This window comes from Myotis brandtii, unplaced genomic scaffold, assembly GCF_000412655.1.
Source record: "Myotis brandtii unplaced genomic scaffold, ASM41265v1 scaffold395, whole genome shotgun sequence".
In the NCBI taxonomy this organism is placed as follows: Eukaryota; Metazoa; Chordata; class Mammalia; order Chiroptera; family Vespertilionidae; genus Myotis; species Myotis brandtii.
Window position 1 is genome coordinate 3787504 of NW_005365155.1, and position 23674 is coordinate 3811177.

General features: G+C 49.0%; 1 protein-coding gene across 1 annotated transcript in view; it reads left to right on the forward strand.

The window, feature by feature from the left end:
• Window positions 1-1171: 1171 nt before the first annotated feature.
• FNDC1 (fibronectin type III domain containing 1) overlaps window positions 1172-23674 on the forward strand; it is a 50278-nt gene continuing 27775 nt past the window's right edge. The window contains exons 1-10 of the mRNA XM_005872902.2: window positions 1172-1420; window positions 4103-4189; window positions 4638-4706; window positions 10814-11020; window positions 12294-12392; window positions 14056-14173; window positions 16257-16444; window positions 17254-17361; window positions 21819-22007; window positions 23375-23665. Of these exons, the coding sequence (XP_005872964.1) occupies window positions 1273-1420; window positions 4103-4189; window positions 4638-4706; window positions 10814-11020; window positions 12294-12392; window positions 14056-14173; window positions 16257-16444; window positions 17254-17361; window positions 21819-22007; window positions 23375-23665 (1504 nt within the window). The 5' untranslated portion in view covers window positions 1172-1272. The remainder of the gene's footprint in view (window positions 1421-4102; window positions 4190-4637; window positions 4707-10813; window positions 11021-12293; window positions 12393-14055; window positions 14174-16256; window positions 16445-17253; window positions 17362-21818; window positions 22008-23374; window positions 23666-23674) is intronic.

The following is a 23674-nucleotide window of genomic DNA, read 5'->3' on the forward strand; positions in this document are numbered from 1 at the left end:
CCGCTGAGGCCGGGGAGGGACCGCTTGTGGGTTCCACCCGCAGCCCGAGATCGCGCTTTCGGCTCCAACGCGGCACTTCCTGTCCCTGATGCTTTGAAATCATTTTCATAACTTTTTTCTTTCTTTTTTTTTATTCCTTGAGTTTCTCTGGCAGGGAGGCCACAGGAGTTCTCTCCTTTCCTAAATGTTTGACTCTAGAGGCGGTCGGGCAGTTGTGGGAAGTGTACGTGATGGGTATAGAATCAGCCATACTTACCCTGTGCAGGATTTCCATCCGGTATTAAAACACATACTAACCACTCTGTGTGTCATCACCAAACGCTCTCCCTCCCCTTTCTCCTTCCATGAGTGTCCAAATTCATTTTTTCTTAAGTTTAAAGGGTTCTGGCTTTTTTTTTTTTACTCCCTCTCCACCCCGAGAATGCCTTGCATCACTGAATAATCAGTTTCAGATCCCAGTTTGCTCCAAATTGGACTGTTGTGTGACTTGTTAGCATATATTTATGTTATGTGGCATTGCAACATCAGTTACATATTGTGTTTCATTTTGGCTAATTTTTAAAAATTAAGAAAAAATTTTTGTAGAACCTCACAACTGAAGATAAAAGTGTAATGTCCTTCTTAATAACTTGGTTTTCCTCTGTGACAAAACACGAAACACTTAAATTCGCTGCCTGCAGATAAAACCAGAGGCGCGCCTACCTCTTCAGGTGGCGGCTCTGGCTCATTGTATTTGCAGAAGCTAGTGCCTCTGCTGCCTCATTTCAGATGCGGTGCACATTCTTCCCGGTCAGGAGCGTTCCAGGTCATTCTCCTCAGAGGCGATGCATAGGCTGAGTAACAGCACCATGCAACGTACTTATTAACGATAAGAAGTCACTGAATATATGAACGCCTCTGGGGAAGATGTCAAATGACCAATTCGTTATTCTAGCACCAGCGAGGCAACATCAGCAGGCGGAGAAGGCCTAGGGTTTCTTTCGGTTTGTTTCACTCTGGTTCAAACTTACCACCCACAGTCATCCGAAACACTTCAAAGCTTGTGGGTTTGGTATGTTTGCGTTGCTGTCATACTGTAACGATGTCCAAACACGCCCGCGCTTAAAGTCTAAAGGATCAGAGTAAAAGCCACTCGCTGTCTTGCTAACAATGTCAGAGAACATTGGAAAAGTGCCTTTTCCCCGCCTGCCATTCCCATCAGTTGATAGTTGCGCTGTCTGCATAGCTGACCACCCACTGAAGCCAAGGCACGTGAAACTGCTGTCCACTAAGATGGGCCTGAAAGTCACGTGGGACCCACCCAAAGATGCCACCAGTAGGCCCGTGGAGCATTACAACATTGCCTACGGGAAGTCACTGAAAAGCCTTAAGTACATCAAGGTGAACGCGGAGACGCAGTCCTTCCTTATTGAGGATGTGGGTAAGTGACCCTCCGCTCCTGTTCCCATCAGAACTGACTGTGCACCTCGCTCCCAGTTCCGCTCTAAGGTGACTGTGAGCCAGGGTGTGGCCAGGCTCAGGTGGCTCCTTGGGAACGGGAAGCCAGGGGCATGAATCTGTTGCATCAAGGCCTTCATCCTGCCACGGGCCTTCCCGCCCTACACTTGAACTCTAGCGTTCCTGGGCCTCTCTCCCAATTGATGCCGGAAACAATTTTTAGTTTTCTGAATGTGCTTTTTTTTGTCTCATGGACACTTGACTACTAGACAACTAATCTGGAGATTTCTCAGTTATGAACCATTTTATAATTAGGGATTTCTCAGGTGACATGTACCTATAAAGGTGTGTATGCTTAGCCACATCTGTTCAAAGATGTTACATTTCTCCCCATGTAATTCATTCTGAAAGTTTGGAGTATTTTAAATTTTGCCTAAATACATTGTGCAAGTGCAGGGCAGACGGTTTTGAACGTGAGCTTTGGGTTGCCTCCTGTGGGTCCTCTGTCTTCTGCCCTATTGATCCCAGGAGCCTGCAGCTCCATGCACTCTCCAGTCATCTCATGGCCCAACCCTAAGATGCATCGTGAGGAAGTCAGCATGTGTGACATCCAGGTGTCCCCGAGCCACAGGAGCGTTTTGCCGCCTTCCTTCAGAGGATCGGAATCAACAGTGCTCCCCAGTTTCCTGGCCACAGCCTACCACACGTCCCTTCTCCGCTCTGAGTTACAGCATTAGGCTTTCTGGGCATCGGGGCAGAAGGTGCATGGAAGGGAGGCAGGGGGTCAGATTCCTCCCTCATGGTTCCATACATTTCTCTGAATCTCTCCCACATCCCCCCGGCCCCACAGAGTCCAACTGTGGGTTAAGTGGAGGTTCTATTGGACCAAAGGCAAGTGCAGGCTCACATTTGCTTGCTCAGAGCTTGGGTTGTTCTGGTGGCCACAGAGAAGAAAAACATGCCAACGGAGAGACTTGGAGCTCACTGAGAGGCAGTGTCTCCAAAGCAACTCCGATAAGTTAACGGAAGCAGAGACGTGGATTAAATGTCTTTGAAATACAAATAAGCTCAGGACGAAGAGAGAAAAGTGCCTGGCAGAGCATAATTTTACATTCAGTCTGAACCTGAAGCATTTCCCAGTTAGTCCGGCAGGTCGTGCCAAACCTGAAATGCCACCAGCCCCTGCCACGGTCAGAAAGAAGCCATACCAGTCCCGACAGCAGGTGTCCCCAACAGTACGGCCTTGCGGCTATATCCTGGGCCTCTGGCTGGAGCACTGAAGCCATTAGGGGAACGCTCCTCACTCTGAGGAATGCACATACCACAATGGCCTTTGATGGAACTAACTCTAACCTCTCCAACGTCCATCCCCTCCCATGCCTGCCGGCTTCCAGCTCTGCAAGGGCTGGCACCTCCACTTCCCTTTCTTAAGATAATAATTCATCTCGAAGAAAAGCAACAGCACTAGAGTTTTGCTTTCAAGGCGGCAAGTTCAAGGCACTCATGTCCTAACCTGGTGTCTGGGTTCCCTTCCGCATCCCAATAACTCCAGCAGCTCAGCCAAAGACACCACTGCCGTTTGACCTTGACCCCTAGATCCAAGTCAGAAAGTGAAGCCCAATTATTTCAAGATTAGCATTTCCAAGATTCCAGGAAGTATTTTTTTCTAGGTATTTGTTGGAAGAGTCAAAGACCACATGCAGACACAGCAAGGGGACTGTTTAAATATATTTTTATTGATTTCAGAGAGGAAGGGAGAGGGAGAGAGAGATAGAAACATCAGTGATGAGAGAGAATCATTGACCAGCTGCCTCCTGCACGCCCCCTACTGGAGGTCGAGCCTGCAACCCAGGCATGTGCCCTTGACCAGAATCGAACCTGGGACCCTACAGTCTGCAGGCCAACGCTCTATCCACTGAGCCAAACCAGCTAGGGTAGTGGTTGGCAAACTGCGGCTCGTGAGCCACATGTGCTCTTTGGCTTCAGTGTGGCTCTTCCACAAAATACCACGTGCGGGCACACACGTACAGTGCGATTGAAACTTCGTGGCCCATGCACAGAAGTTGGTATTTTGTGGAAGAGCCACACTCAAGGGCCCAAAGAGCCGAATGTGGCTCGCAAGCCGCAGTTTGCTGACCACTGAGCTAGGGCAAGGGGACTGTTTAATTATGAGAAGGAACATATTTCATGCAGCTTTCTTGACTGCAGTGAAGATTCCCCAGGTGCTAAATTTTGAGTTATGTTGACATTTCCTAATTATTTTTTGAAGCTTTCCATTTGGGGTTTTCATGAGGAAATACTGTTTGTAGTTACGGACACGGTAGGTTGAAACATGGATTTAGTGGACAGTGTGTTCCTACTTCCTACATTGATGTCACATTAAAAGGCTTAAAAGCTTTCTTGTTGACTGCTCACAAATCCAGGTTTATTTCACATGCCATGTACTTTGTAATAAATAAATGTTGTGTTCTCTGGCCAGGTGTATTTCAGTTGCATGGGAGGAATGTTAGTATTTTGATTAAAAATAAAGAGAGAAAGCTATAGGTAGACTTGTCACTAAATTCAAATATTTATATTTGGTTGTAACTGGTATAAGGAAGACAGCGAATCAAACTGTCGTTCTTGGAGATTTGAAACGGGGCTTGATACGAACCGTGTGTTTCAGAGCCGGGGGTAGTGTACTTTGTGCTGGTTACTGCAGAAAACCACAGTGGAGTGAGCCGGCCCGTGTACAGAGCGGAAAGCCTGCCTGGTAAGTCTCACCTAGAACTGGAGGCTGTGTTTCTGTTACTAAGATTGGGAGAAACGTCCCTCCCTGCTTCTTCATGTCAGTACAAGTTTAGAATTATTAAAGAGTTCCTGAACAACAGTATTTTTAGATTTGTAGAACAAGCTGACAGACTAAAAACTAGGAGAGATTTATCCCTCCTTTCATAGTCAGTTAATGTAGGTTGTTAGCGTTTCGTCCTAAACTTTTGAGTGCTCACTAGAATAAGCCATGTGCAAAAGACTAAAAGGATGTGTTGTCCATAGAGCTTAGGTGCTGAGTCACTAAAATGGCCCGAGGCGATCCCTTTCAAGCTGTTGAAAAGGCCACTTAGAGCAATGTTAGGGATGCTCTGAGCAGTTAGGGATGCTCTAAATGTGGAAGCTCCTCTGGTTCTCGTTTCTAACTATCAGGTTGCATTTTCCTAATTTAGGAGGTGAATGGATCCAGATTGATGGTTCCCCCATTAAGGGTCCAGGACCATTTAATGAAACCGTCACAGGTACTATTTGCTCATCCGGTTCATGTCTTCACTGAAGCACCGTCTCGCAAGAGGGTCGCGCTTCTGTCACACACATGTGCTCACAAACCTTCATCCAGTCCCCATCGCTGAACTAACGCACACGCCACAGTGTTGGTCGATCTGCCGTGCACCCAATGGACCAGCCCGCAGCCAGTGTCGCTCACTTCTCACTGTCCCCTCGTGTCCTGGTGTGGGGAGGTGTCTGTGTCTACATCTGGGGGTACCCTGTGCTATTAACAGGCAAATGTGGTGGCGGAGATGGCAGTCCTGGCCTGATGGGGATGTTTGCAGCTCTGTGACCTGTGGACGGCATGAGCAGATGGGACCCACCAAACAGTGGCTTTTATTGGCTAATATGCTGCATCAAGTATTTCTTTTCGTAAAACCATGGGCTAGTTGGTGACATATTAGATGACCTGCCTTCCATCTCTGCTCCATATTTGTATATGTATGTTTTATCATTTGGATGTTGATGTTGTCTAATCATGTGGTTTTACTTGTTGAGAGAAGTGTTGACATTTCTGTGTGTTCTTTGAATATATTTAGTTAATGATGCAAAATGATGCAAAACGCATGCAGTTATTTTCAAGTATGTTGGCTACTGTCTTGAGGCCACAGGGAGAGGAGTGTGTCTTATTTTCATAAACCATGTATTTAAATACATCAATCTTACGCTATTGTGAGGAAGGTGAGTATATTCAAACCAATGACTCTAATCTGCTTCTCAGTTAAGATTTGGCGGGTGTGGGCAGCATTCACAGTCTTTTTACATGGAAAAGGAGGGCGGAATAAAACATTAGAAAAGGAAATGGGCTGTGGAGGAGAGGTGATACGTTCTTCAAATATGCCGGACGGAAGGTGAGCGTGGGGGGTTGTGCTGGGGATGCCTGTAGCGGCCGCAGAGGAGGGAATGGACGTTGGAAGACAGAAGTCAGAGGCAGACATGGCTTTAGGAGGCACGCTGGAGTGAGAGCTGAAGGAGAGAGGGTACATGAGGGGGCGAGGGTTAGGAGAGATGAGCAGAAGGCGAGGAGCACAGCCTGGAAGACAGTGGTAGTAGACAGTCAGAAGGTAGCACACCGCGGCCGTGTGTAAATGGGCCAGGAAGTCTATTTCAGTGGTTGTCTACCCTGAAGACACACAGGTAAACATTCGCACAGACGCACACAGCTCCCTTCGAGATGCACAGCCACATCCCTTTGTTCTGTCCCCAGGGAAGAGGTGTCCAGGTCCTGTCACGTATTGGATCCCATTACTGACCTCCCTGCAGGCTTCTCTTCTGAAGTTGCGTTAGCTTTTTCCTGTCCCTGGATCTGAGCTTATCTGTTACGCACGGAGACAGGCAGTGGGGGGCGGGGCCAGGAGGCCCCACTCTGCTTCCCACAGCCAAGGCCACGGGCTGCCAGTTCGCCTGTCTTCGCCCCGCTCTTCCCTGGGAAGCTGTAGCCTCATTGGGATCATATGCAGTTTTACTACCACTGCCTCAGGGCATCCTCAGCTAATCCTGGGGCCAGGTCATGGGGCCGCTGAGTGCCCAATTACCAATCAGACGGTGTCCTCTTTTCACAGAGTTTAATTAAGGCCTTCGGCCAATGGGGAATGAATACTGTCTGTGGCATTATTTCCTTGTGCAATTTTAAGTTTTATTAAGTATGCAATTTGCAGAGCAAAACTCAGTTTCCGGTCCATGGTCTGGATGGTGAGCCCCTCGAGGGCCGGTCTCTTAGGTTCACTCATCTCCGCCTCCCGGGCCTGGGACAAGCTCATGGCACGCGCTCAATACGTGTTTGGTGGAAAGGCGTCGGAGGCTGCTTCCTCCGCGTGTGCCCCGCAGGGCAAGGGTGTGTGGGCCAGAGCCGGGTGCTGAGCGAGGCAGGGCCGGGTCAGAGGTCAGGGTCACCTGTCGGCCAGCTGCTGATGCTGGGGTGGTCCCGGGCAGGCCAGGCTGTCCGCCACTGAGCGGTGCTCTCCTTCAAGTGAGGTCCTCATTCTTGCCTCTGGTCACTTGGAGGGGCTGGTGAGGAATGGCGCTGACTGCAGCTGAGGACTGGAATTCCTCGGGGCTGGCTGGGCTACGAAGATGACCTGTTGACAGTCAGGTCTGCTGGCGCGAAGTCCTGGCCACGGGCTGTGTCCGCGGGTGCAGAAGTGGGTGTAGTGGCCGTGGCGGCCCGGCCCATGCAGTGCGAGTCCGGCAGGGCTCTGAGTGTGATCCAGAGCTCAAGCACTGGGTGGCTGACCTCTGAGTGGGGGTGGGGGTTCCCTCACATTGGTGTCCAGATGGAGTCCTGATCCAAGTATCCTGACCGGTGGTTTGGTGTTCTGGGCCCTTCCTCAGGGCCCCATCTCATTACCTCAGTCTTGACACGGCACTTGACGTAACTGTCATGGCTACAGTGAGCCCACGCTGGATGGTCAAAGGCGTCCAGTGAGTCCGCTCTGCTCTTGCTCCCCACAGTCGGGCAGCCGGGCCATCGCATGGCTGACCAGGCTCTTGCTCAGATGGTCTTGGGACCCTGCAGCATGACCACCTGTCAGGGGACGAGCAGTGGTGGATCTGAGGGGACATGTGGATGACCTCCCCTGAGGAGCTCCAGGCCCCGGGGAACTTAGCCGACGTTTCCTGTAAGTGGGGATCCGTGGCACGGAAGTCTTGGACGGTGACTCCAGGTGCCACAGACCAGATCCTTTGCCAGAGGCGTCTGTGAGGCACCGGGGGACCTCATTCTAGAGCAGGCACATGCCATGCCACAGCGCGGCGGGGGCTCCGCACAGAAGCAGTGCGGGGGGACTGCACACCCGGCTCCACGCCAGCCAAGGGCCCACCTGTCCGGCTTCCAAGTTCCAGGTGCTGGGCGTGGGAGGGACTTCTGAGAGTCACAAAGGTCTCAAGGGGCACGTGTCAGAACTCGCCCGGGAAGGAGCCCTTGGCGACAGAGGGGGAGGCATTTGCTAACCCACTTTGGCAGCTGTCAGTCAGTCTGGGCCTGGGCCCGTGTCCGGGGCAGGGAATTCAGACTCTGAGTGGGGACAGCAAAGCACATGTCCTGTGTTCTGGCTGTGACCGACCACCTTCACCCTCTCCAACTCATACCCCCTCCCACTCCCCTCTTCCTCCTCTGCTGATTCGTGCAGAGTGCACTAAGCTCTGGAATGGCGCCTGGCCCGACAGGTGGGAGCCCAGGGCGTGGTTTCAAGCCATCCAGGTGATTGCGACGCACGCTGCAGTGTGAGGACCACCGCTCAGCCTCGGGGGTGGGCGCCCCCTGCCCTACAGCCAGTGTCCCTGGTGGCCCTGAGCCTTGATGTTGGGGATGGCGGGGACGCTGCCTGGGGCTGAGGATGGGCGAGCGGAAGGCCAGTGAGCACGTGGGCCTGCCTTCGCAGGGGGTGAGGATCCAGGCCCTCTTTGCACAGCTTGGAGGTCAGTGCAGTGGGGTGTCAAGGGGGTGAGAGGGTCAAACCGCTTACTCTTCAAAGCTGTGGACCGAATGACACCTCACACTCTGCTGGAGAATGAGAAGGCCCTGTCAACTGAGACTGGGCGCAGGAGATGATGGCCGAGTACTCATCTTCGCGCCAACAAAGAGTAGGAAGGGACTCGCTAGAGCGACCGATCACTGCTGGGTGTTGATGAAGACAATGCACAGCGCTCTCGGTGTACGGTGCACAGAAGCTGTCCGGGTACAGACAAGCTCATATTTGAGGTTTTACTGTAAAAACCTGTGACACTAAGTATCTCTTTCTCTCATGCTTGGTTCTTTGAAATACATGTATTTAGTGTCCCTTGTGTGCAAGGCATTGTGGTAGAATCTGTAATGGGACCCTGGGTTCCATTCTGGGGGGCTGCCCACACATCCAGTGAATCTGATGAGGGGTTTTGTTTTTTATCACAATCGCAACCACAATTAGCAATGAATGTGTGCTTCACATATGCTTTACGTGACTTATATTACAAACACAATACGCTACACACTGCTCTCCAAGGGAGGAAATGAGGGTCAGTGGGAGCCTCACAGTCACGCAGACAGGGGGCCACAGACTGGGACCCGACCTGAGAGCCTGTGGAAGCCCCAACCAGAAGCTGCCAAGTTTAACGGGCACCAAATTGTAAACCTAAATGGACAAAGCATCGTGTTGAATTTGGGATTTTTTTTCAATCAACAGGTTTTGATTCTGTACAATTTAAGAGTATTTGCCAGTTTGTGTAGCTGACAACACAACCTAGGAGACATGGGTGTCTGGCTTTCTGAAGTCTACTCTGATCTCGACGGCCCTTGTTTCCTCTGCTGACCCTCCGAGTGGACGGCTGTAATTAGTGGTATCAACCGGTTCTGAGTGAGGCCCACCTGGTGATGTGGCGAGAGCGGTGGAGGTCCCGCGTCCTGTCACGTCACAGTCCACTCGGCAGAACGGGGTTGCTCCCGGCAGTTGTGACTTTTGTTTTCAAGATAAAAGACTCACTGGGATTTAGTAGAAAATTTCAGGAGCCTCTGCGAGGCTACTCAAACACTTAAAACATCTTAGCACCAGTGAATTCGAACCATCTGGATAGTTTTTCTTAGTGTGCACATCCGCTTGAAAGAGGGTTACCAGATGGCTGTAACAGATCCATGAAAGATGTCTGATGGTACGGATAGCCCAGGATGGGGAAGGGACTTTTTCTCTTGAACAATGTGAATGAGCACATCTGTCATTCCCAGAATGTTGGAGGTCCTTGATTTTTACAGAAGCCACACCTTGGAAGTGAGAGCTCACCTTGGAACCTGAGCACAAAACTGAGATCAGTTCACAGAACCCAGTGAAAGTGGCTACCCTCCCAGGTGCGAGGAGAGTTGTATTCAGGTGGCCCATTGGCTACACGATTGGACTCAAAACCAAAAACCTTACTAAGTCCTACTTGGTAGAGTGGGGAAATGTTTGCGGGACCACTCCATGGCACGCTGTGAGGAGCTTCAGGAACGGGAAGCCCAGGGACTGGCCAGGTAACCCCAGCTAATGTCCAAAGGGGTATTCCCTTTGGCGGATGCGGAACACTGGAACAGGGTGTAGCGCTTTCAGAAGAGCCATCTCCCATGGCTACTGATGTACTTATTGCGTCACTGGTTTCATACCGACCCATGGCATTAGGTTGTGTTCTTACATCGCAGCCTCCTGGGAATTTTCCAGCCGAATAGACTTAGGCAGCATTGATGATGGGGTTAATGTTTATAGTGGAGGAAGAATGCTGGGGAAGTCCCTGGCTTACATAACTAGAGATTCTCTCAGTGGCCTAATGGGATCCCCAAATATGACTAGGAGGTGGTCCACCGTCAGCATTGGACAATGTAGTCGTCACGTGGTCTGTGGCCCTTGTTCCCAAACTTATCAGTTCTTCATCGATGTAAAAGCAAAGCTTTAAACACTAAGTACTGGCCCCCAGAGTGTGTTGCTTTGAGAAAGCTAACGATGAGTGTTTCTTGAGCTTGATCATTTTAGCAAGAGGATTTCTCAAAATTTCGAAGAAGGAACAGCGGAGCCTGAGATGGCAGCAATGGCGGGGCAGGCCCAGGTTGGTCTGGAGGGCAGATTAGACATGTCAGAAGAATTCAGATCAAAACCAGAAGCCAGTTACTATGTGGGCTGGAGTGATTCACCGCAAAGGCCAGGAAAGCCCTTCCCAGCTTTACAACGAGAAGGCTTCCTGTAGGGCAGCTATAGCAGCACCTACTGTGTGCTCGCTGTATTGTTATGCTGACCTCTAGCTCTCACCAGAAATATATAGTTTTGGACTTAAAGGGGCAAAAGGAAGTAGATGAAAAAGAGCATTTGTAAAACACCCAAGACTTCTGGATGGCAGTCTCATGCATGGTATGTTTTCATTTGAAGTCCTCAGGCCTCTCAGCCTGAAATATGGGAGGAACATGTGCACCCAGGGTCGGTGCCCTTGGGGGGACACTGTTCTTTCTGGAATTGGTTACCAAAATGGATGTTTTAAATCCAGCTGCTTAATTGTTGTGGCTCAGTCTCTAGACAGACTTCACGTACCCGCTGGTGGACTCCGAGGGTCTACTGTTTAATAGTTTGTGTGTCGTGTCTTCTTTAAGAAAAGGAAGTGCCAAACAAGCCCTTGCGTGTCCGAGTCCGATCCTCAGACAACCGGCTGTCCGTTGCGTGGAAGGCGCCACGCCTGTCTGGAGCCAAGAGTCCACGCAGATCCCGGGGTTTCCTTTTGGGCTACGGGGAAAGTGGCCGGAAGATGAATTACGTTCCACTGACACGAGATGAGCGAACGCATGAGATCAAAAAGCTGGGTGAGTTGAATGGTAACTGGTGCTCAGTATTTGATGACCTTTCCCATCATTTCATACTTAGGAGCTTGTTCATGACCGACGTCATAGTTCAGTTGTAATGTTTATTTTCCAGGTATTATAGTTATTCAGAATCATGTTCTCTGTCCTGCCCTCCGCCTGTGCCTCCATCCCTTTAACCTGCAGTCAGCGCAGGACACGGCCGCCTTTGCATGCTCGCCCGGCAGCTGCTTCCTGACCCTGCAGCACAAGCCCTGGAGTTGGGCCCTTTTCCTGGACACGGGATGGGCGCTCATGCTTTCTGCCTCTTGGCTCTGCTTTCACCGTTTTGCTCCTTAAGCTCTGCCTCAGATCCTAGGACCCTGGACCTTGGGTCCCCGTGAGATGAAATGTGGGGGCCGCTGATGAAGCCTGCAAACCGGCCTGCTGTCCTCCCTCTTCGCAAACCCTCACTAGGGGGAGGAAGCACTGGCCGTGGATGCTGAGGGGACAGTCGCTGTGACCAGGAGAGGTTCTGTGCATCATTCCAGGCTGGGTCAAGGCCTGGCCTTTGCTGGCCTTGGTGGTTGACAGGCCTGGACATCAATGTGAGAGACATGTCAATCGACTGCCTTCTGTACTCGCCCCGACTGGCAATTGACCCTGCAACCCAGGCATGTGCTGACCGGGAACTGAACCGGCAGCCTCTGGGTGCACAGTACGATACTCAGCCAACCGAGCCACTCTGGCCGGTCTCTGGTGGTTCTTGGTCCATGCTGGGCCACCGCCCTCCAGGCTTAGCCATTCATGCACGTCCCTGGATCGGGAGATAAACGGCAGCGTTCTTCCTTTGATGACTTGGCGGGTTCCACTGTCAGTGGCACCAAAGAATTAAGGGATCTGAAGTGAGTCCTCCATCAGGCGCTGACCGGGCACTGTGGCTGCTCTTGCCTCCTCTCCCTTCTGTTTGATGACAGCTAAAGACAGAGTCACCCTTGTCTCTATTTAGAAATAAAAGGAAATTGGGGGACTTAAGTGGGCATATATGCAATCCCATCCCTTTTAAAACCTTATTCATCTTTCTTTGATGCTGATGAGATAGAAACCCATTTTCCAGGAATTACAGGTGAAAATCACCTCCACCTATCCTACCATAATAGTGTTCTTCTTGAGTTTAGTTCCTACCATGCTTGGGCTCAAATTTAATTGTCCGGAAGAAGAGGGGGAGGGGCCGAGGACAGAGGGATGTGTCCGGGAAACCAGCCGCAGAGCCTCACTGCCTGTGCCTCATCCACAGCCTCCGAGTCGGTGTACGTGGTCTCCCTGCAGTCCCTGAACTCGCGGGGCCAGAGCCAGCCGGTCTACAGGGCCGCCCTAACGAAACGGAAGATTTCAGGTATGGTTCTAAGGACGCATCCAGTCAGCCATGGTCCAGTGTGAATGCAGTGTTGTTTCCAAATGATGCTGGCCGGGCCACGAATTCCATGGATTTTCTTGAGGGGAAAGGAAACAGCAGGGCGGGCTTGGCCACATTTTAGATTCAAGTGTGTTTCTTTTCTACTCAGAGGGTAAGGTATTCTTGCGATGAAATATATTTCTCTGTATATTCTGAATGTTTTTACTGTGCCTTAGGTTTGCCATAATAAGAGCAGCCAAACATTTATTCCATTTAAGGGCACAGTGTGATCCACACGGAAACATCCCCTGGTGATAGACTGTGAACAGAGAGAGAGGAGTGAATGGGGTAGCGTGCAAGAATGCAGTGAAACTTTATTTCCACTAAACTTGAGTAACAATGCAGTGAGAAAAGATGTAGGGATGGTGTGCTGCTAGCCCAGTGATGGCGAACTCATTTTTTTGGTTGATTTTTCTTTGTTAAATGGCATTTAAATATATAAAATAAATATCAAAAATATAAGTCTTTGTTTTACTATGGTTGCAAATATCAAAAAATTTCTATATGTGACACGGCACCAGAGTTAAGTTAGGGTTTTTCAAAATGCTGACACGCCGAGCTCAAAAGGTTCGCCATCAGTGTGCTAGCCTGATCTAAGATATTTTTTCCACATTTGTCCACAGATTTTTTTTTATAGTACTCTTGTGTTAACAAATTACATATACCTTTTCTGGTTCCTGGGTCTTACTTAAAGAGGTAACCTATAGCATAATTATTTTCATGAACTTACAACTTATTTGTTAATTATAATTTTATATTACACAATATGTTATTATATAACATAATGTTATATTATAATTTTTACATTGTATACAGAAGGCCCACATACAGGATGTTTCACCTTTATTAGTCATTAGTTGCTGCTCTCCAAGAAGTCACTATATCAGTTTCCTAACAGGCTAAATATTTCCACCTTTTCCTACTTGTAGTTAACAGAACAAAAAAACACCCCAAATGCCTAAGAGACTCAAAAGCAAAATTGAAGACATCTTTTGAGTTTCAGTTGGTTAGTGATTAAACAGAACTGTGAGCCTTGTGTCTGTGACGTATTCTATCAGAAATCGCAGGCTGAATTCCCTTTTGTACCGGAATCTACCTGTTCATTTGCCTTGGCACCCCATGCTCTGAAATGTGAGGACCCGGCGCCCCATGATTCATGCTGTTTTTTGCACCAGGATTTTCGCTTCATGCCACGATCGCCGAGGCAATGCCTCCCCGAGCTTTTCTTCCCTTAAAGTTTTGCTTCCTGTAAAAACTGTATTATTTCCCGGAAACTTACAGTGTATGTTGAGGAAACACTGAGTTACTGGGTGTATCTCTGACCAAGGCACAGCCTCCCTTTTGTGCTTTATGTCCATTGGGCTGGGCAGTTTGCAAGTGAACTGCCCGTATCTTAGACTGCACTTGAGAAGGGCAAGAGTGGAGAGTCAGGTTTCTCTGCAGTGACCAATCAAATCATTGCTTAACTTCCTATTCACTTCATTCCATCTACATCACGCATAAGCGATTTACTGCCCCGGGTGAACATAAACTCGGGGGCCAGAGGAACCAGGGCGGAGCCTACTGTTGGGACAGCCTTCCCACGCGCCCGCTGTCATTTCAGAGGAGGAGGAGCTGGACGTCCCTGAGGACATCAGTGTCCGGGTGATGTCATCCCAGTCTGTGCTTGTAGCCTGGGTGGACCCTGTCGTGGAGAAGCAGAAGAAAGTTGTTGCGTCCAGGTACTTCCCTGACTTTTGTCTTTCTCTTATGCATGAGAGATGTGGGTTTTGTGGCCCCACACAGACATGTATTTACTTGAGGGATTTTATTTTCTGACATATTGGCATGCTGGTGTTTTTTGTGACTGGACAATAGACTGTCCTGTGGCCATGCAGCTAATCCTGAGCGTGGCCACACATTCCCCACAGGCCACATGCTACCTCGTGTGTGATGCACAGGGCAGGACCTCACATCTCACCTTCTCCGCCTTATCCTGTGTCTGCAAATGTCCTAGATCCTATTTCTCTCTTTGCCTCCATTTGCTTTGCCGTGCCTTACTAATTCTCTATTTTATAAAATGTATGTTTTTATTGATTTCAGAGAGGAAGAGAGAAGGAGAGAGAAATACAAACATCATTGATGAGAGAGAATCATTGATTGGCTGCCTCCTACACACCTACTGGGGATTGAGTCCGCAACCAGGGCATGTGCCCTGGCTGGGAATTGAACTGTGACCTGGTTCATAGGTCGATGCAGGGCATGTGCCCTGGCTGGGAATTGAACCGTGTGACCTGGTTCATAGGTTGATGCTCAACCACTGAGCCACACCGGCCGGGCATTAATGATCTATTCATGTTCAGAAGCTACGGGCCCATCTGAGGAGGAGCCTGACCCTCCTTCTGTTACCCGTGAAGAGGGGAAGCAGGAAGGCTCTAATGAGAGTGGTGGGCATTCGTCTAACCCTCGCGCCCAGCAGTTCCTCTTTAGACGTCTCCAAGCACCACCCTGCCTCGTGTGTAGCTCACTGTGCATAGCAGGTGAATGTATTTTTTCTCAAGCCACGACGTGGTGCTGTTCTGATTTTGATATCAGTTTGCAATAGCAACAGAAGAAAAACCAACCATAGAGTTAAATGAACTTTTGTGTTAAAAAGGCCACTGGGGAACACCAGTTCCAGTTAGTGGGAGATTGACATAGTCACCAAAAGCTGCTGTGTCAAGTGACTTCCTAGTTTATACAGCCAAGAGACAGCCACAGATTTGGTGGCTTGTTGTTATGTATTAATCTTTGAACCTGTCTGCAACCAGGAAAAGTGAATGTACTTCAAAAAACGAATGAGGCATAATGCTGAGAAATACATGCACCATATGCACTGTCATTTGATTTAGCTGGGTTTCTGCCTCTGACTGCTAGTGAAATAAGACACCTGTTTCCTGGAAAGACCTCTGAGGCTCCTAGGACTCTCTCACGGTTCATAGTGACGCTCCCCCTGCCCTTGGTCTCCTCAACATGAACGGCTCCTGGCTCCCGGGGGCTCTGATGTCCAGCATTATGATGAGAACAAAGAGGGCTGAGTTTTCCGTGTTGGTTGGTGTGCTGTCTGCACCGGAAGTGCTGTCCTGCCTTAGTAACTGTCCCAATGACAGCACATTTCATGCACCAAGTGCTTCCTACTGCACAGTGTCCACAAAGACTCCGTGGCAGCGCCACGAGCTGGCATGCCTTCCCTCTGGGGCTGGGGAATGCTCGCTCACACGTGTTTCTCTCCATGACAATCTCACACTCGAGGTCTTTTCATCAGCTCCTCCATCCTGCTCTGTCTGTGACACACTGTTGCTCCTTCTCATGGTAGTAAGTTTACTCAAGACCCCATGCTGCCCCCTCTTCACCTCGGGAAACATGCCTGATTTGGCATGAAGCGAGTCTTTTTGTCTTTCTTTTCTGGAAAGCCAAGCTACCTTGGGCCAGTTCTGATTATTCCCTTGCCCTCTCCACACTGCACATGTGCACAAACACACGCACACACACGTGCACACACACCCCTGATAAGGCATGTGCCTCATCAAAGCCACCACCTCCCCCCGCCCCTTCTGAATCTCTGCTTCAGCTTTGAGCAGTATGAGTTTCCAGTCTTGAAAAGTCATCTTCCCTGTCTGCTTTAGAACCTTCTCACGTTTGAGCCCCAAACATAGTCCAAAGTGTAGGTCTTTGTGCTCTGATTTCTCTCCTCAAGTCATCGTTTCCGGGGCAGGACGAGCATCAGGAGTCCGTGATGTTCCGCGGCAGAGAACCCCGGTGCATGCTGCCTGTGTCTCCTTACAGGCAGTACACGGTGCGCTACCGAGAGAAGGGGGAACTGGCCCGCTGGGATTACCGGCAGGGCTCCAACCGGCGCGTGCTGATCGAGGGCCTGCTCCCCGACACCATGTATGAATTCGCAGTCCGCATCTCACAGGGGGACAGAGACGGCAAGTGGAGCACCTCCGTCTTCCAGAGGACTCCGGAATCCGGTCTGTATCGCAATGGCTTGTGGATGGTCAGTTTGGGAATTCCCCTAAAGTAAGATCCAAAGACGCTTTCAGCCAGCAGTGGTGAAGGCCAGCACAGGCATTGTAAAAAGCGAAGTCAACCCTAAATCCTGGTGGTGTGTCTATGTCTGAACACTGAGAAGCTAGGGAACTGTTTCCTGGGGATTGTAAAAAGCGAAATCAACCCTAAATCCTGGTGGCGTGTCTACTACGTCTGAACACTGAGAAGCTAGGGAACTGTTTCCTGGGGACATGTCCCATCCTCCGCCGGCTGTTTCCATGAGCTTGTTATCCTGACACGCGCAGCACCTCACATCCCAGCGTGGAGCACTGACCCACCGCTGTCCGCGTGGACGCGGGAGCCGTCCGTGGCCCTGCCGTGTAGGGAGATGTCTTTCCGGAGGCTGAGGTTGTATTTGAGTCTGGGGCCAGAGGAACTAGGGAGAATTTTGTTCTGGATCCAAAGTTATAATTATGTCTTTTTAAACTGTGTCTTTACTTTATAAAAGCCTTGATTTTAATCTTCTTGGAATATTTCAATATTGAGCAATGAGAGAAATTCCGAATTCCGGAAAGCATTTCGCTAGCTCTGTCTACGCTCACTCTCTGGTTGGTGGAACTGATAGAAATCACCCTGTTACACGAGAGTGAATGTAGAATCTTCTCTCATTACGATAAAAGTTACCAGGTGGCTCTACAATAAACTGTGCACGTGAGGACCCCGTGCCGTTTACTTTAGAAGATGCACAAGTGTGTTTTCAAACCTTGGACCCTTGACCTTCCTTTTGCAGCTCCTACGACGGCTCCGGAGAACTTAAAAGTCTGGCCAGTCAATGGCAAAACCACAGCTGTCACTGTAGCTTGGGACGCGCTGCCTGAGACTGAGGGCAAAGTGAAAGGTAGGAACCTGGCGACTGAGGGCACGAGGTGCACGTGGGAGTGAAATCCCCCAGACACGGTATTGACTCTGAGAAGCTCTGGTTCTAATCACAGGCCTGGTGGCTGCACTAGGAATAGGGAAGCAACACACGTCTATGCGGTGCTAACCCAACGGACGAGGAGATTTCACGCAGGGGTTTTTCATTGTCGGTGAGATCCAGGGAGTCACGAAGGTGACTTCCACCTTCTGTATGCGCAAGGATCTGGGTCCTGCTATCAGGAGGGGGTTTTCTGTGTTTGATTGTATGGGAGTGACATCCTAACCTTTACCCACACAAATGACCCTGGTTTTTCATGTTTCGGGTCTTTTCATTGTGCCAGTAAAATCCCGGAAAGTAGGAGTGAGCAGGAACCCCATGGGACCATGAGTGTCTTGAATGGGACCAAAAATCTTTTTAATGGGATTGAGAACTCAAGTATTAAAATCAAATGGAAATTTTTTTCCCTATTTGTCAGCTTTTAAAATTAATTACTTTGGGGGAGTTGAGGAAAATATGTCCTTAAAATAATAATACTGTAGATTTAAAAATAGGGTAAAATATTAACAAATAGTTAAATTCAAAAGTGTCTGTTGAGAATACTAAATAGAAGCACAAATCTTTTCTTTTCAATGTAAAAACATCCAAGAACCTTCCAGAAGTCTGTAGGAGATATTGTGAAGGGGCATACTGAACTCTTCCCTTGACATCACTTATACAAATGTACCCTAAGGGCACTTTTTATTGTTACACAATCTTGGAAGACAAATTTAAGTCTTCAGAAACTATGAAACTTTGTGTCCAGAAACTATGAAAAGTTTGTGTAAGCTTAAAGAAATCCAGCAAATTACCACCAATCTTCCTTGAGAATCTCTTAACTGAAATAAATAACTTGTTCTCTTTTGTCTACAACTGTACGTTATCTTTGTTGATCTGTAAGGACCTTTTCATGGGACAATAGAAGGAAGGTAGACATGAGATAGTCTTTTCTAAACTTAAGGCTTTCCCACTTTCTAGTTTTTTTAAGAAGAAAATATTGTACTATTCTTACTCATTTTTTCTCTAGTGGAATAAATTAGAAACAAATGAAGAGAAGAAATATTTAGTTGGCCCCTTTAAATAATTCTTTTTATAAAAGTTTGAACATTGGCTCCTTCTGGACTAAGTATTGTTGTAATGCTGGGAAGTGAATAAGGACAGTTTTTGGCAGACTACTCTTTTTAGTTATAAAAACATCAATCATTGCTCCTTTCCTGACATTATTACCATGCTACTTTTATTTTCTTTCCCTCTTCCACGTCTTGGTTTATACTTCTCTCTCTGGTGAAAGAAGCTCCCTGGTAGTCAATTCAATATTACCAGAAATAATAATAGCTACTGAGTTATGTCCAAAAGAACTCAGAGATTTTCATAAAGGTGTGGTAGTGGGATTGAAAATTCAAAATTATATCAGGACATTTTTTATGTATGAGAAATATAAAACACAATAGAATATAATTTGACATGGTTAACTTTTTTCCAAATGAAGTGAATCCATAAAAATATCTGAATTAAAAAGGAGACATATGTAATACTCTTAGTAATACTTTAAGCAATAAAACGAAATTTTAAAAAATAATAAATAAATAAAATCAATAAAAACAAATAAACAAAAATATCTGAATTACCAAATTTCATAGACAGGCATTCTTTTAATTTTGACTTTTAACCACCACAAATGACCAGTTTATTCATTTTCAACAAGAACACTTCTTTTTGTCCTACAAATGCTTTAAAAAATATTTTTTAAAGATTAGATCTTAGGTAAAAGAAAAGCTCTTACATGCCTCCATAGGAAGTATGACAATTGCTTGGTTTTTCTGTAATTCAGTTTTTTGTTAGCTCCCAGTCATATTAATTTGATAAGTTTTGTGAATCTTGAGTTCATTGGGAGGAAACAGGCATGGAAGTTTTTAGTTGAGGGTGAAAATTGTGCTTTAAAACTTGGTTTCCTTATGGGACAGTATTTCCATATATGCATAGAGATATATGAGATCCTTGGACTGAATTTGCTATGATGTCCAATAAAGGGCATTAAATGCTTATAGATGTAGCCGATTGAAGATAGAAACATTAGATAATGCATAAATCTGTTACTTAGCACCTTTTCCTTACAGTTTTAAATACTGTGAACTATCCTTATCTGCATATATTCAGAGCTTTTATAATCCATACAAAGGTAAAATTATATTCCAAATATGAAATTTAATTGGCTTAAACGAAACCAGAATTGCCCAGATGAATTCATTGGAACCCTTGGAGATGTCAGCAGCTATTCAGAATCAGTTCCTAGAAGCTGTCATTTCTTTTCCCACAGCTTCTTCCATTCAAGAGATAATTCTGTCATAATAAATTAACATAGAACTACGATGGATAGAAAACCCAAACACGGCATAAATGTCTTTTGTAAACTGTATGAAGACTGGCCTCTTGGGTTCCCTACGCGGAATGTCCTGAGAATGGGCAAAGCCAGCTCATTAATTGGTAGTCTGTCCCACAGCTGGGCGAACAGTACCCCTTGCCCGCGCCTTTATGCTCCGACTTGTCCTGGCGTGCTTGTCGGTCCATTCACCTAGTGACGCGCGCTCCAGTCCATCCTGCCCCTATGGTCCATTCACCTAGTGACGCGGGCTCCTGTCCATCCTGCCCTACAGTCCATTCACCTAGTGACGCGGCCTCCTGTCCATCCGGCCCTACAGTCCATTCACCTCGTGACGCGCTCCAGCCCCTCCCGCCCTACAGTCCATCCCGCCCTATAGTCCATTCACCTAGTGGCGCGCTCCAGTCCATCCTCCCCTACAGTCCATTCACCTCGTGACGCGCTCCAGCCCCTCCCGCCCTACAGTCCATCCCGCCCTATAGTCCATTCACCTAGTGGCGCGCTCCAGTCCATCCTCCCCTACAGTCCATTCACCTCGTGACGCGCTCCAGCCCCTCCCGCCCTACAGTCCATCCCGCCCTATAGTCCATTCACCTAGTGGCGCGCTCCAGTCCATCCTCCCCTACAGTCCATTCACCTCGTGACGCGCTCCAGCCCCTCCCGCCCTACAGTCCATCCCGCCCTATAGTCCATTCACCTAGTGGCGCGCTCCAGTCCATCCTCCCCTACAGTCCATTCACCTCGTGACGCGCTCCAGCCCCTCCCGCCCTACAGTCCATCCCGCCCTATAGTCCATTCACCTAGTGGCGCGCTCCAGTCCATCCTCCCCTACAGTCCATTCACCTCGTGACGCGCTCCAGCCCCTCCCGCCCTACAGTCCATCCCGCCCTATAGTCCATTCACCTAGTGGCGCGCTCCAGTCCATCCTCCCCTACAGTCCATTCACCTCGTGACGCGCTCCAGCCCCTCCCGCCCTACAGTCCATCCCGCCCTATAGTCCATTCACCTAGTGGCGCGCTCCAGTCCATCCTCCCCTACAGTCCATTCACCTCGTGACGCGCTCCAGCCCCTCCCGCCCTACAGTCCATCCCGCCCTATAGTCCATTCACCTAGTGGCGCGCTCCAGTCCATCCTCCCCTACAGTCCATTCACCTCGTGACGCGCTCCAGCCCCTCCCGCCCTACAGTCCATCCCGCCCTATAGTCCATTCACCTAGTGGCGCGCTCCAGTCCATCCTCCCCTACAGTCCATTCACCTCGTGACGCGCTCCAGCCCCTCCCGCCCTACAGTCCATCCCGCCCTATAGTCCATTCACCTAGTGGCGCGCTCCAGTCCATCCTCCCCTACAGTCCATTCACCTCGTGACGCGCTCCAGCCCCTCCCGCCCTACAGTCCATCCCGCCCTATAGTCCATTCACCTAGTGGCGCGCTCCAGTCCATCCTCCCCTACAGTCCATTCACCTCGTGACGCGCTCCAGCCCCTCCCGCCCTACAGTCCATCCCGCCCTATAGTCCATTCACCTAGTGGCGCGCTCCAGTCCATCCTCCCCTACAGTCCATTCACCTCGTGACGCGCTCCAGCCCCTCCCGCCCTACAGTCCATCCCGCCCTATAGTCCATTCACCTAGTGACGCGCTCCAGTCCATCCCGCCCAACAGTCCATTCAGCTATTGACGCGCGCTCCAGTCCATCCCGCCCTACAGTCCATTCACCTAGTGACGCGCGCTCCAGTCCATCCCGCCCTACAGTCCATTCACCTAGTGACGCGCGCTCCAGTCCATCCCGCCCTACAGTCCATTCACCTAGTGACGCGCGCTCCAGTCCATCCCGCCCTACAGTCCATTCACCTAGTGACGCGCGCTCCAGTCCATCCCGCCCTACAGTCCATTCACCTAATGATGCGCGCTCCAGTCCATCCTGCCCCTCCGGTCCATTCACCTAGTGACGCGCGCTGCAGTCCATCCTGCCCCTACAGTCCGTTTTCACTGTCCTCCTTCCAACTGTCTACCAATCATTTCAGAGTACATTCTCTCCTACGCCCCCGCGCTCAAGCCCTTCGGAGCAAAGTCCCTCACCTTCCCCGGAGAGACCACTTCTGCCCTCGTGGACGGCCTGCAGCCTGGGGAGCGCTATCTGTTCAAAATCCGTGCGGCCAACAGGAGAGGATCGGGGCCTCACTCCAAAGCCTTCATCGTCGCTATGCCAACAAGTAAGCATTGCGTGTGTCTCTTCCCTCTCTTTTTGCTTCATGCATTGCATTCCTTATGAATCATGGCTCTTGCTTGGGTTTACATGATTTTTTTTAGGCTAAGTTTGCACTGTGATTTATAGAACGTTTGATAGTCCCTTTAGAAAGTAGTCATACCAAAGACTAAAATGTTACTGATTGCTAATAACATCAATCACTATTACGATATTACACAAACATGAAAGTATGAGTTTTGTGATTAATCTTATATCACTGTAACTGGGGGTTATGATGACAGGGGAAGAGCATTTTTACAAGTGTAATGTGGCGTTGTTAGTTGTCAGCTCTCTTCAATTTCCAAATAGCATTTGAAATGCGTAGTTTGTATTGCATTACTTGGGAGTGCAGCTTGACTCAGAAGAACTTCAGTACCTTGTTTATCTGATCGGGATCAGAACCAAGCAAGTTAATGAAACCCAGAAATGGAGCGGACTGGTTCTGGATGGTGACTCCTGTCTGCCTCCCCCACTCACACCATATTGGTGGCTCTCTCCTCCATGATGTACTGTGAGGATCCCCAGGGCACCCCAAAGTCACACAGTCTGTCTTGGAAGCAAATGAAATAGATGTTTGCTCCCGGCTGGACTCCCCTTTGCTATACAGATTCCCAGCCCTGACAGCACCCCTTTCCTCCTTCAGTTCTGCTCGCAAGAAAGGGGAAAGCATAGGGCGCACTTAATGTGCTGCCTACCTCAGGAGTCTTTATTTTGGGCTCTATTTTGGAATTACAAATGTATTTATTACTAAAGAGATTTTAATAGAGAAGGAGAAAGCAAGTTAAGGACATGTTAGGGGGGACAGGCACTCTTTGTAATGCTCAAAAATTACAAATGTGTTGCTCGCCCATCACTTCCCAGGCGTGCAACACATCCCCACGCCTTTGTGTGTAGAGGTCATTTAACATTTCATACCAGGTCCCTATAAATTTCTTGCCTACATTGTCAAGAAGGGCTATGGCGCATTTGTAACATACCGAGAATTCGTTTTACTGTATTACAAAAGCCCATGTAAGATCTTGCCTTTGCAAAACCAATGGATGACATCAAAGTACTCATTTGAGAATTCTTTAAATACTAAGCTGTGACTAACCTAACTGCATTCATAGAAATTCTCTCACACACTGTTTAGAGCTGTATCTATGACTTAAAGCAAAAGAGGGCTTTCAACGCGATGGCTGTAATTGAGAAGTGTCCAACGTTCTTAAGAATGAGAACTTGTCAGTTACAATTTCCTCTGAAACGCCTCCACTGCCACCTTTAACACTCACTTTGTATTGCAAAGCTTTTGAATTTCGTCTTTGATGGCAAATTCTTTCCCATCTATTCCAGGCAGGACCAGTGAGCCGGATGCCCGGCAGAAAGCAGGCGCGATGGAGAACTGGAAGCAAGAAACCGCGCAGCCTGCCTCGCCTCCCAGGGCCGCAGCTCCCTCGAAGCACACCCACCTGCCCGTTTCTCCCCAAGGCAGACATGCCAAGCACCCTCCTGACTTGAAGAACAAAATACCGGCCAACGGTGGGGTGCCCAGGAAACCCCAGGCGGCAGAGCTCACGGACGCGGAGGAACTGGACCCCCAAGGGGATCCCCCGACCTCGCCCTCTGAGACCCAGGACCAGCAGCGCCTCCTCA